General features: G+C 56.6%; 2 protein-coding genes across 4 annotated transcripts; both read right to left on the bottom strand.

Annotated features, from left to right (window-relative positions):
* Positions 1-685: 685 nt before the first annotated feature.
* On the bottom strand, positions 686-11,593 carry LOC105106380 (paraneoplastic antigen-like protein 5). Of its 3 annotated transcripts, XM_064482894.1 has the most exons (6): positions 11,299-11,593; positions 6,730-7,475; positions 6,439-6,530; positions 5,147-5,275; positions 4,433-4,493; positions 686-4,254 (listed from the first exon to the last, which is right to left on the bottom strand). In XM_064482894.1, the coding sequence occupies exon 6, from the start codon at positions 4,125-4,127 to the stop codon at positions 2,793-2,795; it is 1,335 nt and encodes a 444-aa protein (XP_064338964.1). In that variant the 5' UTR covers positions 4,128-4,254; positions 4,433-4,493; positions 5,147-5,275; positions 6,439-6,530; positions 6,730-7,475; positions 11,299-11,593; the 3' UTR covers positions 686-2,792. The 3 variants fall into 3 exon arrangements, with proteins under 3 accessions (XP_064338964.1, XP_064338962.1, XP_064338963.1); XM_064482892.1 differs by lacking the exon at positions 11,299-11,593 and having other exon boundaries at positions 6,730-8,813; XM_064482893.1 differs by lacking the exon at positions 11,299-11,593 and having other exon boundaries at positions 6,735-8,813.
* Positions 9,174-10,911, bottom strand: PNMA3 (PNMA family member 3). The gene is given in 4 exon segments (XM_031446297.2): positions 9,174-9,904; positions 9,907-10,325; positions 10,327-10,877; positions 10,879-10,911. Coding segments are annotated over 4 exon segments (1,353 nt in total). The 3' UTR covers positions 9,174-9,554.
* Positions 11,594-12,986: the final 1,393 nt, after the last annotated feature.

The raw sequence follows: 12,986 nt of genomic DNA, 5'->3' as shown, positions 1-12,986 counted from the left end.
CATTTAGCAGAAGAGATTTCTGAGTGATGTGGCTTGGATCCTCACTGTTGCTTAGAGTAAAATTCAAGGAGAGAGAGATGAAAGCAAGCAGGAATTACTGAGAAAAAGGGAATCAGACTTGGCAATTTATTACCCAGAGATGGGCTCTAGGTCCCTGTACCCCAAAGAGACCTGGGAGCCACCTGATTTGTGCACGTGCACAGAGAGGGCTGGTCATTTGTTGTCAAGCAGAGGTGGACTGATCACAGGCAGGTTGACAAACCCCCCCACCCCGCAGTCCTGCACTGAGGTCCTGGCAGGGGCTTCTGACCTCACGCCTGGACCCTTCTGTGGCCGGCTGGTCCTTGGGACTGCACACGTGACCTCCCTGAAGGAAAACACACAGTGCTACCAGGGATCCTGTGGCTTCGGGTCCTGCCTGCGGTCCCCCCCAACCAACGTGCAACCACTTATTCCTGGGGGCTCCCCCAGTTTCCTGGGACCCAGCCAACCACTGGGCATGCCCACAAGTCCTGTCACCTGGCTCCGTCCAGCCCAGGGTACCACACAGACCCTCTTGGACCCTGCTCTAACCATACTCCAGTGCTGACTCGAGGTCCCAGGCCACTGTCACCTCCCCCTACCCCCATCCCCAGTAGACCCTTCCTTCAAACGCCCACAGCAGAGGCCAGACTCAGCTGAAACTTTCAACGAAATTTATTAAAGAGAAACATTGACAGAAACTACTGAAGAGAGGGAATGACCACACAGACAGGAACTTCTAACGGCCACTAAAGCCCACAGATCTCAGCCCCCTCCTCCTCCCGGGGTCCCTCACCAGGTGTCTCAGCTGCCTCCCACCATGCTGTGGCCCTCCCCGCGTAGTCTCCCTTCCTGAGGGCCCCACGGTCAGCCTCTGGCCAGGACGGTGGACCCCAGCAATGACCGCTGCCCCCAGGGCACCCCTCCACCTCTGGCCCACGTGCTGGGGCCTGGCCCTGCCCTCTGGCCCCCACAGGACACTGGAGAACACGGCGGGGAACGCTCCCCCAAGCCCAGGACAAGGGGTCACGAGGAGCAGCGATGGCAGATCACAGCACGGTCCCCGAGGACCCTCCGCAGCCCCCGACCTTCCCCGGCCCAGTTCTTCCTTCCCGAGGCCACCACGTGGGCGTCGTCCATCTGTCCTTCCCGCCGTCTCCTGGGACCGGGCTGGGGTCTCCGGGCTGGGCTGGGGGTACTGCTCAGAGAAGAACACACACACATCTCCACAAGAACAAGCAGCGGTTGGCCTAAATCTACTCCGACACAGCGGACGTGGAGCTCACGACACTGGGCCAGAGCGAGCAGAGCCTTGGTGCCCTGAGCTCAGGGCACGTGGCCGGGCCCAGAGGTGGCGGCCCGGGTAGGAGGGACACCCGGCCTGGGTCCACGGGCACCTCAGGGCTCTGCACGGGAACGGGGGCTGGTGTGGGGGTGGTGAGGAGATCACTATGGGGCCACAGAGACACAGGCTTCCTATGGGCTTCCTAGTACAGGGAGCAGCCTGCCCCAGGGGACGGTGACTAGGGGCCCCTCTCGGAGGCCCAGGCACCTTGACATGGCCCCTGACATCTCCCAGGGCAGTGTGGGGGCAGACGTCTTCAGGTGGCCCTCACCAAGGCCGGGGCTGGGCTCTCAGGGGTGCTCCGAGGACGGCCGCCCGAGTTGGCAGGGTCTGGCGGTGGCCTTGGCATTGGCAGCTGGTGAGCTGTGGTTGGCCAGGTCAGTCCCAGGTCGCCTTGCCTGTTCTCTGCACGTCTCCAGTGGCCATACACAAACACAAGAACGAAACACCCCTCCCTCCCACCAACGAATCCTCCACCCTCCTGCTTCTCCACCACTACCTCCTCCTCCTTCTCCACCTTCACCTCCGCCTGTCTCCTCCTCGTCTTCCTCCTGCTCCTCCTCTGTCTCCTACTCTCCCTCCTCCTCCCCTTCCTCCTCTCCTCCTCCTCCTCCTGCTTTGGAACAAGTTTCCCTGCACACCCACTCACACCAAAGCCTGTTGTGGGGTACTGGCCCACCAGGTACCCAGGAGCCCTGCCTGCCAAGCTGAGCTGCAGCTCTTGTCTGCGCATCTTCTCCTTACAGTCTTGGTGCTCCTTGCCCCCACGGCCCTTCCTGGGGGCAGGGGGAGGAGACTGCCTGTAGGCCGGTGCTTGGTCCCTGGGGCCGCTGGGTCTCCTGCCCTCACTGGCGCAGAGGCTCCAGGGTGCTGCCTTCCTGGGGCCCCCCTGGAGCAGTGTAGATGATCCTGAAGATGGGCTGGACCCTACGAACCCCTCTCCGGGGCATCGCCCCTCTGCCACGCAGCTCTTCCTCACCGGTGCTGGCTCCTTCTGGCAGGGATGGCCCCGGGGAAGGCTCCTCTAGGCCCCGCGTGGCCTGGGGGCCTGTCAGCATCATTAGCTGAGAGCCCACGGGGTGGGTGTTTGGGGGTGGCCAGAAGATGGGGCCGAGGCCAGAGCCCTTGGCCGCACCCTCTTCAGCCTCTGCTGCACTGGGGTCTCTGTCTGAGGCTTGGGCAGCCTGTGTGCTGGATGTGGCGGCCCTCTGTTTGCGTCGCCAGTACCTTCCTGAGCTGGTTTTGGCTTGGATGGAGTCCTTTCCGGCTGGTGGAGGCCGACGGGGCTCGGCCTGGGCCTGGCTGCCCTGCCCCTCTTCCCCACTCAAGCCCCTTGCTATTTTTGTGCACTGCCCCTTTCCCTCATTAAAAATTTTCCATTGCCTGCAAGGGGAGAGGATGCCTGGATCTGTTGAGCCTAAGCTTCCTAGGGCTCGGGATGGCTCATAGCCCCAGCCCCTGTCCCGTTTCCCGACTCTTCTGCTGCAAGCTGAGGACTCTGCTTTGGTGAAGGTTGGTTCTTGGCCCGAGGACACGCCCCCTGGCTGGGGCCTTCCTCCCCGGTACTGTAGCAGCAGGACAGTCGCCTGCGCTTCAGTGTCGGGACAGCCCCTTTCTGGATGGTCTGAGCGCTCTTCTCACTAAATGGCCCTGCCTGTAGGATGACCTGAGGTGTTGGGACAGTGGCCTCAGCCACTACGTGCCTGCCCGGTGCCTTGCGGCCCCTTCCTACTTGCTTCTGCCCCTCCTTGGTCACAGCCATGGTGGTCTCCCACTCCTCTTCATCCCGAATGAGCTTCATTAACTCCAGGAAGGTGGGAGCGCACCCTCGCTGATCCAGGAGCTCTAGCTTGCCCCGGAGGGCAGCAGTCATGGAGGCCCGAGCCAGGATGTGTTTCAGGCGAATCATGTCTGTGCTTCTCACTGACAAGGGGCTGTGCCGCACGGCTCTCTGCAGCAGGGGCTCTAAGCGCAGCAAAAACCCCGAGATTTTCTCCCCAGACTTCTGAAGGGTCTGGAGGAACTTAAACTGTGAGGTTCTATAGTCCTCTTTATTCCCGAAGATCTGCTTCAGGGCGTCCAGGCACTGCTCCACAGTCATGGCGTCATCATTGGCCTGGAGCACCCGCATGACGGACAGGGCAGAGCCGCGCAAGCTCTCCACCAAACGGCGCCTCTTCTCTGCCTCAGACACTTGCCACATCTGCATCATCTCAGTGACCTGCTCCAGCCAGGCTTCAAAGTTCTCTTCGCCCGGGCTGGGGCTAGCGCTCCCTGAAAACACTTTCAGTTTCCGGTACCACATGCTTTCTGTCACAGGCTGCCAAACGGGTGCCTTGACTTGAGCCAAGCCGTCTGGCTCTATGCCCTCGGTGGGGGTGGTGTACCCCAGGGTCTTGACCACATCGACCATTCTCCGGCCCTCGTCTTTCAGGAAGTAGTTCAGTCTATGGAGAAATTCATCATCCGGGCTACGGGGTTTCACCACCACTTCCCAGGCACCTCCCTTTCCTAGTATCTGACTGGGCATCATAGCATAATTGATGGTGTCAGCTAATTCAATGAAAACTGCCTTAGCATTGTCTTCCCTTCTGAACATTCTGCCCAGCACCCTGTAGTTGCACAAGGGCTGTAAGCCTGCCTTCAAGGTCTCCTTAATTTCAGCCTCACTACACTCCACAGGGATCCCCACGATCAGCAGGGCCTTCCTGGGGTCCAGGTCCATCCCCTTGCACCAATCCTCCAACAGTGACAAGGCCATCGCTCCCGCTTTCTATGGACCGATCTAACACCGGGGGCAGGAATCAGCTCACAGTGTTGGACCAGGACTCAAAAAATCCTGAGCCAGTGCCAAGTATGAAGGCAGAATCGTCCCAGGTTTCCACAGCCTGCAATGCAAACGGGATGAGAGCATCATTAATGCCCACCCTCCCACCCCCACCAAAAGCCCCTCCTCTTCCCCCACTTCCACTCACAGGGATCCCTGCTTCTCAGGGCTTCCCCAATCATTTGGTGGAGGGGTCTCTTCAGGCCAAGTTACCCCCAACTCATCCCCTCCCTGCTGACCTCCTCTTGCTGTGGGTTCCTCCTCAAAGTCCGAGAACTCTGCTGTGTGTACTGGAGGTGCCTGTGGTGGAAAGGCTAGAGTCAAGAGGTGGGGCCAGATGCCGAGGAACACTGCCAAAGCCCTCCAAGCAGGAGTGAACAGGTGGCTGTCCCACTCCCTGGCTCAGGGCTCTGCAGGCCCAGGGCACCTGATACCCTCTTCACTGGGGCGAAGGTCGGAGGATGGAGACGTGGCGTTCCCTCCTTTCTCAGAAAATGCCTGACAAATGAGAAAGATGGCTGGAGTTCTGCACCATGCAACGAAACTGGTGGGTGTGGAGAAGGTGTGACAAGCGGCAGTGTTGCCATGGATACGAAAAACAGCGGGGACCCCGAGTTTCCGTCACAGAGGAGATTCAGGTCAGGGAGCAACAGGTGATGTCACCAGCCTCCGACCAAAGAAGTGTCTTTTGTTGTTGTGGGGGGAGGGGAGCTGGAGGGTGGGCAGCAAGGACCAAGTGCTGAAAAACACAAGAGCTTATGGTTTCAAATTGTGTAGACACTAGAATCAGGGGCCGAAAAGGGACCCCAAAAGGGTCTCCAGGACCACACTGCAGGAAACAGACAACTCTCACCCTAGGTGTGACCTTACCCTGCAGACCACCCCTCCCCTCCTGCTTTTTGTCAGTTTTACAGAGGCCCCTCCCAACATAGGTCCACTTCACAGCTGCTCACCTGCTGCTTAGGGCCCCCCTGACAGCTGCGGGGATTCCACCCACACACTCAACAGTACGCCTGCCCTCTAGCTCTGACCACAGTCAGGCAGTTCCTGGTCCCGGGGTGCTGGGTACTGCTTCATTGGATCTGTCCAAGGCAAGGTAGAAGTATTTCACTATGATTCTGCCACAGACACCCCTGCTCAGGCCGCGCCAATTCTGAGTCTACAGAGGTGCCCACAAGTACCCTGGTATAAGGAGCCAAGAAACGGCTCAACTGGCAATCGGTATTAGAACAGAAGGGACCTTACAGTAAGATTACTGCCCCACCCTCAGGTCCACCGCCGCCCGCAAACCTTGCCCCCACTGTCAAGTTCCACCCCTCCCCAAGCCCTATCCCTGCCACCGAGTCCCGCCCTCACTGAAGCTCAACCTCTGTCTTAAGTCCCACCCCTCCGGAGCCCAACCCCTTGAGGCCAAGCCCCACCCCCACAGAAGCTCCATCCCTGCCCCCGCCAAGTCCCACCCCTTCCCAAGCCCCACTCCCCTGAGCCCAACCCCTGACGCCAAGCCCCACCCGCATGGAAGCTCGATCTCTGCCGCTACCAAGGCCCACCCCTTCCCAAGTCCCATCCCCTCCCAAGCCCCACCCCCACAGAAGTTCGACCCCTCCCCAAGCCCCACCCCCACCCTAGCCCAACTTCTGCCACCAAGCGCCACCCACACGGAAGCTGGATCCCTGCCCCAGCCAAGTCCCATCCCCCTCCTAAGCCCTACCTCCACCTATGCCCAAGTCTCAAACCCCGCCACAAATCCCTAAAGAAGCCCTGCCCCCACCCAAGCTATGTCGGGGCCTCTTTTTAAGGCCTTTCCCTGCCCCAAGCCCTGCCCACACCCGAGTCCAACTCCTGTCCCGAAGCCTCCCACCCTTATTCCCCTGCGCTCCGCACACACACCTAAGCCCACCTTCCTAAGTCACCCCACCCCTCCACACACCCCCTACCTCAAACACCCCCTATTCCATTGCAGGAATACATCTGGTCAGTAGAAGCTGGTGGAGGCCAGGAGAGGGGTGGGACTGAAGACACTTTCCCTCCAGGGTAAGGCTCAGAGCCACTTGTCCTGACCGCAGTGGCTCTGGGCGGGGTTAGGTGTGGAAATGGCAGGGAGCTGGTGGGGTGCCATGCCTGACCCAGCGGGATCCTACTTCCAGCCCCTAGCCCCTGGGATGCCAAGCAAGATGGCGAGGATCACTGGGAGGAATCCCATGCGGTTTGGGTTGCTCTCTGTGCCCCGGGCCACAACTCATACCTGCTGGAGATGCCTCCAGACCAGAGTGCCGCAGCACCGCAACCACCCTGCGCCTGTCGCCTCCGCTGCCGCGGTGCAGGCTGGGCCAGGAGCTGGTGGCGGGAAGAGGTTGTGAGGTGACAGACTCCCCCCCCCCGCCCCGGGACTGCACACAGCCCGCTCGCGGCTGCGCCCTAGCAGCGTGTCACCCACCACCCTCTCGAAGGGGGAACTCCGTGCCCCGCCCTGCGCCCCTGTCCCTGCTTTTCCCCCGGGCGACAGGGAGTGGGAATCAAGCTGGGGGCGCCTTACGTTACCGAGCTGGGCCGAGTCCAGACTTGGATTAGCTCGAAGAAGCCCGCCAGGCCTGCCACGTGCTGTACCAGGCCTAGCAGTCCTTGCAGTTCCTGTTCCTCGTGTCTGTTCCCCATTGGACGGGATCTGTGGCGTGACAGTCACCAGCCGCTGTCCCTATTTGAATACTCCACGCAGTCTGCACAGAGCTGAGTGCAAAAGTAAAGCCCTAGCGGGTGCTCACTAAAGGAAATCCAGATCCCAGTTTATCAGGCTGTTTTCTAGGTAAAAGAATACAGCTGCTTTCTGTGAAACACAAAAGCATGAAAATTTGCAGGGTTCACCAAAAGGTAGAAAACTATCAAAGGAGTTCACTCTCCCATTATACTCTCGACTTCACGACCAAGCATTACCCATCTAGTACCCAAACTGCTTCCCGCCCTTTTCCAGAGGCGATTTCTTCCACAAAAGGACGGCTGCAATGTTTGCCCAGGGGCCCGCGAGACACTAATGCGCTGCTCCGGATAAGGGCGTGGGTGAATCTCAGTTTAGTGCCCTGGAAGGCATGCACAGTCCCCGGGAGATCTCGATAAGAAGCCAAGCTCTGAGTCGGGAGGGCTGGGGCGGGACTGAGATTCTGCGTTTCTCGAAAGCGTGATGACTGATGCGGCGAATCCTTGACGGACGCTTTGAGCATCACGGCTCCGAAGCCTGTAGTCACTTTTCAAGCTGTGGGACTTTGGTGACAGAATAAATTTCTTTTGCTTTATTTGGGACACAAAAGAAGAGGCTTTTTGGTAAAGTCTTCATAAAAATATGAAAAGCAAACCAAATTTTAAATTAAAGATTACTAAGCAAGATATCTGCAGACTCCCCTTTGAGCACAGATACGCGCTACGTCTGGGAAGGGAAGCACAGACCTGAATACGCCTTCCTTAATTAGAAGGAACTATTGAGAGGCCGGTTAATCACTCCGGTTCCTGTGCCAAGCAAAAGCGCTTACCTGCTGCTGCCAGAAAGTCGCAGACCCCAAGTAGGGGTCTACCTACCCTACCTACTTTTACCTGAGGACTCTCACAAGCCCCCACTCAGCCCCCTGGCATTACAGGTATCACGAGCTGTCACAGAGGGTGATACCATGGGAAGACGTGTTCTGACTGTGATCCTAGAAAAGTGGAGGTTAAGAAACACCTCTAAAAACATATATTGGTTTCAAGTGTACAACTTAATGATATTTGTATATGTTGCAAAATAACCACCGTAATAAGTCTATTTGACATCTATCGCCACACATAGTTTTTTTTTTCCCTTGCGATGAGAATTTTTAAAATCTCCTCTCTCAACAACTTCCAAATATACAATATAGTACACTATTATTAAGTATAGTGTCCATGCTGTCTATTACTTCCCCGGGACTTTTATTTATTTTATATGCATGTTTTTGTGTGCCCATATGTGTACGTAACATTTCCTACCCCTGATGGTATTACCAAATGAGATTATAAAATCACCCCAAGGAGCTCCATTATTATTGGTTTAGAGATAATTAAGTGCTTTTATAAATTGAATACTCAAAATTCTCAGAAATTAATGAAAGGGAACTCATTCTCACAAAACTTTATTTCAATAGTAATTATATTCCATGTGTAGTACATCAGCCTTAAAGATACTTTCCAAGATCTTTTGGTAACTGAAAACCTTAGACTTTGAGAAAAAATAAACCTTAGATTTAGACTAAATAAAGTATAGAAGGTATGCAGAATGCGTTTTTGTTAAAGAAAAAGAATAATTTTGTCCGAAAGTAAAATGACTGGTTGTTCCAGAATGAGAAAGATGAATGTGTAGGACAAAACCTGGATGGATGTGGTTCTCAGAAAAGGGATTTTATTTCTTGTGGTCAATGGTAGTTAAAGTTCAATGGCTTTATTTATAAGGTTTTAAAGATGAGCTATAATATCAAATAGCACACTGATGCAAAACTAGAATTTCGTTTTCTCTGTTAATAAGGTGACATGTTTCTTAGATTATTGGTGTGCTCTCAATAAGAGTTAATGAAAAGCTTTTCTTTGCTTCTTGAGTAATCTGCCTAGAAAGCAAGGATTCTTTCTTACCAGAATAATTTTCTTTGCTTTATGTTCACTTTATTATAGCCTTAATTACTTGAGAACCAAGTCTCACTTTTGAAAGAACTAAGGTTCTTTATAATTGCGTTGCCTCCTCTATTTACTTTTAAAATATTTTGTCACTTTGGTAAAGTAGATAGACAAGTAGTGTTTCTCGCTGAGCTATCATCTTATTTAAAGAAATATTCAAAGCTTCTGACAACTTCTTAATTTTACCTTCCACACTCAAATCCTTAGTGATATATCCTTGGTCTCAAGTTTTATTTGTGTTTTCCAAGAGGGATCCTGGAAAATCACAAAAGAGATTTCACTTTATAAAAACAGAGGTGCTACATATAATTAGGCTAATTTGATATGTCGAGTTTCATGGGCGGCTTTATCAAATCACACACCTGGCCACACCCTTTCAGCGTCTGCTGCGTTGGGGTCTCTAAGGCTCGGGCAGCCCGTGTGCTAAATATGGTGGCCCCCTGTTTGGGTCACCAGCACCTCCTCAGAGCCCCGTGCTTGGCCTTCACTGAGCTGCTTGTGGCTTGGTTGATGGAGTCCCTTTCAGCTGGCAGAGGACAAGGAGGCTTGACCTGGGCTTGGCTTCCCTGCCCCTCTGCCTCGCTCAAGCCCCATGCTGTTTGTGTGGACTGCCCCTTCCCCTTCTTCCAATAACTATTTTGTCTCCTGGGCCCACAGTAAGAAACCTTGCCTTGTTCTCCTGAGCCTACTTCACCTTAGCTTGGGATGGGTCTTGTCCCAGACCCAGCTCTCATTTCCCGACTGAATGGCAGTTTGTCTCTCCTGCTTTGCCAAGAGCAGGCTTGCCGGGTTGCTGCACCGTGCCCTCATGTGGCCGTCTTCTCCACGGCTATTGCAGGACATGTGGTGTTTCTGTTTTCCTGAGCCTGGAGTGCTGGCCCTTGGCACAACCTCCTTTCAGTGGTGGCCTCTGCCCCCTCTGCGTCAGGAACCTTGGGAAGGCCTGGCCTGCTGGGCACATCCAGGGACAGGGAAGGACACTGCCCTGGAACCGCTGGCTCTGGCAGATGAACTTATGCCTGCTTCTGGCCACTCCAGCCTCTCTCTGGCCTGAAAGTGGTCTCCCAGTCCTCCTCCACATGCAGGAGCCTCACCAGTGCCAGGAACCTAGGAGGCTTCCTTTGTTGTTTCATCAGCCTGTTTTGAAGTTTGTCAGTAAGGGTGGCCCCACCCTGATTTTCATTCCTTCGTAAGAGTGTTTTTTCTCCTTCAGCTCTCTGGAGCAGGTGTTCCAAACGTAACACAAAGATAGAGACTTTCTCACCTGCCTCCTGATATGCCTTACAAAATTTCACATGGGCAATTTTACGGCTCTCCACAGGTCCAAACGCCTGCCACAGTGTTGCCAGGCACTCCTCCACAGTTAGGGCAGCATTGTGGGCCTGGAGCCCACTGACCACCTGGAGGGCAGGGCCCCGCAAGCACTCCATCAGCCAACGCCTCTTCTCCCCTTCAGGCACCCTGTAGCACCTCAGTGGTGTGTTCGAACCAGGCTTAAAATACCATCACCCCTGGGATGTACATGGTGTTCCCAGAAAATACTCTCAGTTCTCGGTACCTTTGTTCTAGCAGAGGCTGTGCGGCTGTCCCCGGGGCCTGGGCCCAGGTCCAGAAATCAGGTGACATGGCCACTCTCGGAGCAGGACAACTGGTGTCTGATCCAAGGACTCTGTTCATGTCTGACATTGTCCACCTCTCCTCCTCTAAGAAGCGGTTCAGTCTATTGAGAAAGTCGCCATCTGAGCTACAAGGTTTTGCAACCACTTTCTAGGGCCCTCCCTTTCCTGGTATTTCCCTGGGGTTCAAAGCATAGTCGGTATCTTGGCTAAGCTCTAGGAGAAACCCTTGGTCATTCTCCTCCCTCCTAAATATCCTGCCAATGACCCTACACCTGCCCAGGTGCCTGAAAGTGTCCTGAAGAGTGTCCTCAAACTCATCCTCACCACAGGCCTCAGGAATCCCCAGAATGAGTATGGACCTCCAGGTGTTCAGATGTCCCCCCCCCCACCCCGCCCCGACACCAGTCCTGCAACAGGCTCAAAGGCATGTTTCCTAACTCTGCGGAGTCTAATTTAGGGGAGAATCATCGGTGTGTGATGCACATAAATCTGGGCCAACTCCCAGAGCAACAGCAGATGGCCCAGGACTCCACAGCCTGTGAATGCGAACCGGACAAGAGCGAGGTTAAGGCCGCCCCGCCCCCGCCCCCGCCCCCGCCCCCACCCGGTGCTGCCCCTCCTCCCCCCACCGCGCCTCTGCGGTCCAGGGTAGACGCCCCCGCCCCGCTCTCCGCCTGCCCCTCGGGGACCACAGCCCCTCCCCACGCCGTCCCCGTCCCCGTCCCCGTCCCCGCAGGCTGTGGCAGTCCCGCCGAGGCTGGCGGAGGGCGGTGGGGGTCTCCCGGGGCCAAGCGCACCCTCCCGGGGTCTGGTACCTTCGTCTCGGTCGGGCTCCTTCCTGGCCGAGGTCCCAGCAGGAGGGGCCCGGGGCAGCTCTGAGTGCCCACAGGGTCCGGCGCCCCACTTTCCCCCGCTGTCTCCCGCTCCCGGCCCCTGTCTCCCCGCCGCACGTGGACCAGCGCTCCAGCGCCTGCTCGCCACCGCTCACTGCAGTGGGGACCCAGGGCGGGGGCGCAGTGGCAGCGGAGCGCGGACCCTCCGCGTCGCCCTGGAGACCGCAGGGCCATTGGAGTGCGCAGGTCACGCTGCCCGGCTGCCGCCACCGCCGCAGACGCCCTTGGAACCGCGGGTGATGTCACCTGTGCCTTCCCCCGCCCCCGAGGGGGTGCGGGCACAGGTGGGGACCCCCGGGGCCCAGGACCCGGCCCTGTCTCCTGCCCCTCCCAGAACGTGTCCTCAGGGAGCCAGCATGTCGAGGGGTGCATTCGCCAGGGTTCCCACCACCAGAGAGCAGCTGGGCGCCAGGAGGTGCGTTCATACCGGGGGTGGGGAGCAGTGGAGTGGAGTATCCCTCTGGGCCTTTTTTACCTGCTCTTCCCCTCCCCCTCCCCACCCAGGACGGGTCCTGTCCTGTCCCAAGGCTAGGTGAGGAGCACCTCGTCCAGGTGTGATTCCCCAGAGCAGATGTCCCATAGGTGCACGCGTGTTCACACACACCACCCCAGTGGAGGGTCCACCGTCCCCACGTTGCCCTCCCAGCTCGCCTGGGGGGCCTGGAACCGCAGGCACCACCGCTGTGGGTGCTTGACCGGCAAAGGAGCTTCGCTGCCCAGGTAGCCAGCCCCAAGGAGGGTGCCAGGTTTTGCTCACTCTAAGTCCAAATCTCAAGCGTGGGCTTCTGCTACTTAGAGCTCAACCCCAGGGCCTGTGTCTTACTCTGTGTCCTTGGCAAGTCCTTGCCCCTTCTCCAGGCCTTAGCTTAGCAAAAGGACAGAATTGGGGTCTCTGCCTGATGGTGTGTACGGGAGAGCTGGTCTGTTGGGAGTTGGGCGCTCAGTGTGTTCCCTGCCCCCTGTGCCCTTACCAGCCTAATAGACTCTGAGACATCAGTCTCTCTTGGTCTCTGAAGGCAGCATGGGTGTTGGGCCTCCTCAGAGACCTCTTGCTGGCTTGCCCCTGGTCTCCCATCTTCCATAGGTCCTTCCCCTTTTCCATTGGCACCTAGGCTAGAGAGTGCACCAGACAGTGCTGGCTGGGCTGGAAAGAGAGCCTCCAGTCCCTGTGGGTCTCACCACCCTGCACCTTTATGGGAGTCTGGGGCCATGTGGACAATGTCTCCACCCATCAGGCGGCACACGGGTTCTCTCAGGGTCACACGTCTGGGTGTTGTTGCTGCCCCTGCCCCCATTCTCTTTCCTTGCCTGGCATCCAGCCAGACATCCTCTTCTGAGACTTATTTTTCCTACTCAAGGTTTACTGGTCGAGGCTTCCCCAAGCATCCAGCTCACTCATGCTCCTGGTTGAATCACAGCCCCAGTTTATTTGTCTATGACCCCAAGGATGGGCATTTAGATGGTTCATAGTCTTTGGTGGTTACAGACGCTGCTGCCACTAGCAGCCTGCACATGCCTGTCAGGGCCACTTGCCAGCTCAGAAGTGGTTTTGCTGGGACTGTGTATTCTGTGGTTGTGCCCATGACCAGGAATTGCTAATCTGCTACCTC

Source organism: Camelus dromedarius, chromosome X (assembly GCF_036321535.1).
Source record: "Camelus dromedarius isolate mCamDro1 chromosome X, mCamDro1.pat, whole genome shotgun sequence".
Classification (NCBI taxonomy): Eukaryota; Metazoa; Chordata; class Mammalia; order Artiodactyla; family Camelidae; genus Camelus; species Camelus dromedarius.
The sequence above is the reverse complement of the archived record's forward strand: the minus strand, read 5'-3'. Positions and strand labels throughout refer to the sequence as shown.

What these genes read in the sequence shown, in the direction of transcription:
- LOC105106380 (XM_064482894.1), bottom strand. Translation starts at nt 4,127, where the DNA reads ATGGCCTTGTCACTGTTGGAGGATTGGTGCAAGGGGATGGACCTGGAC.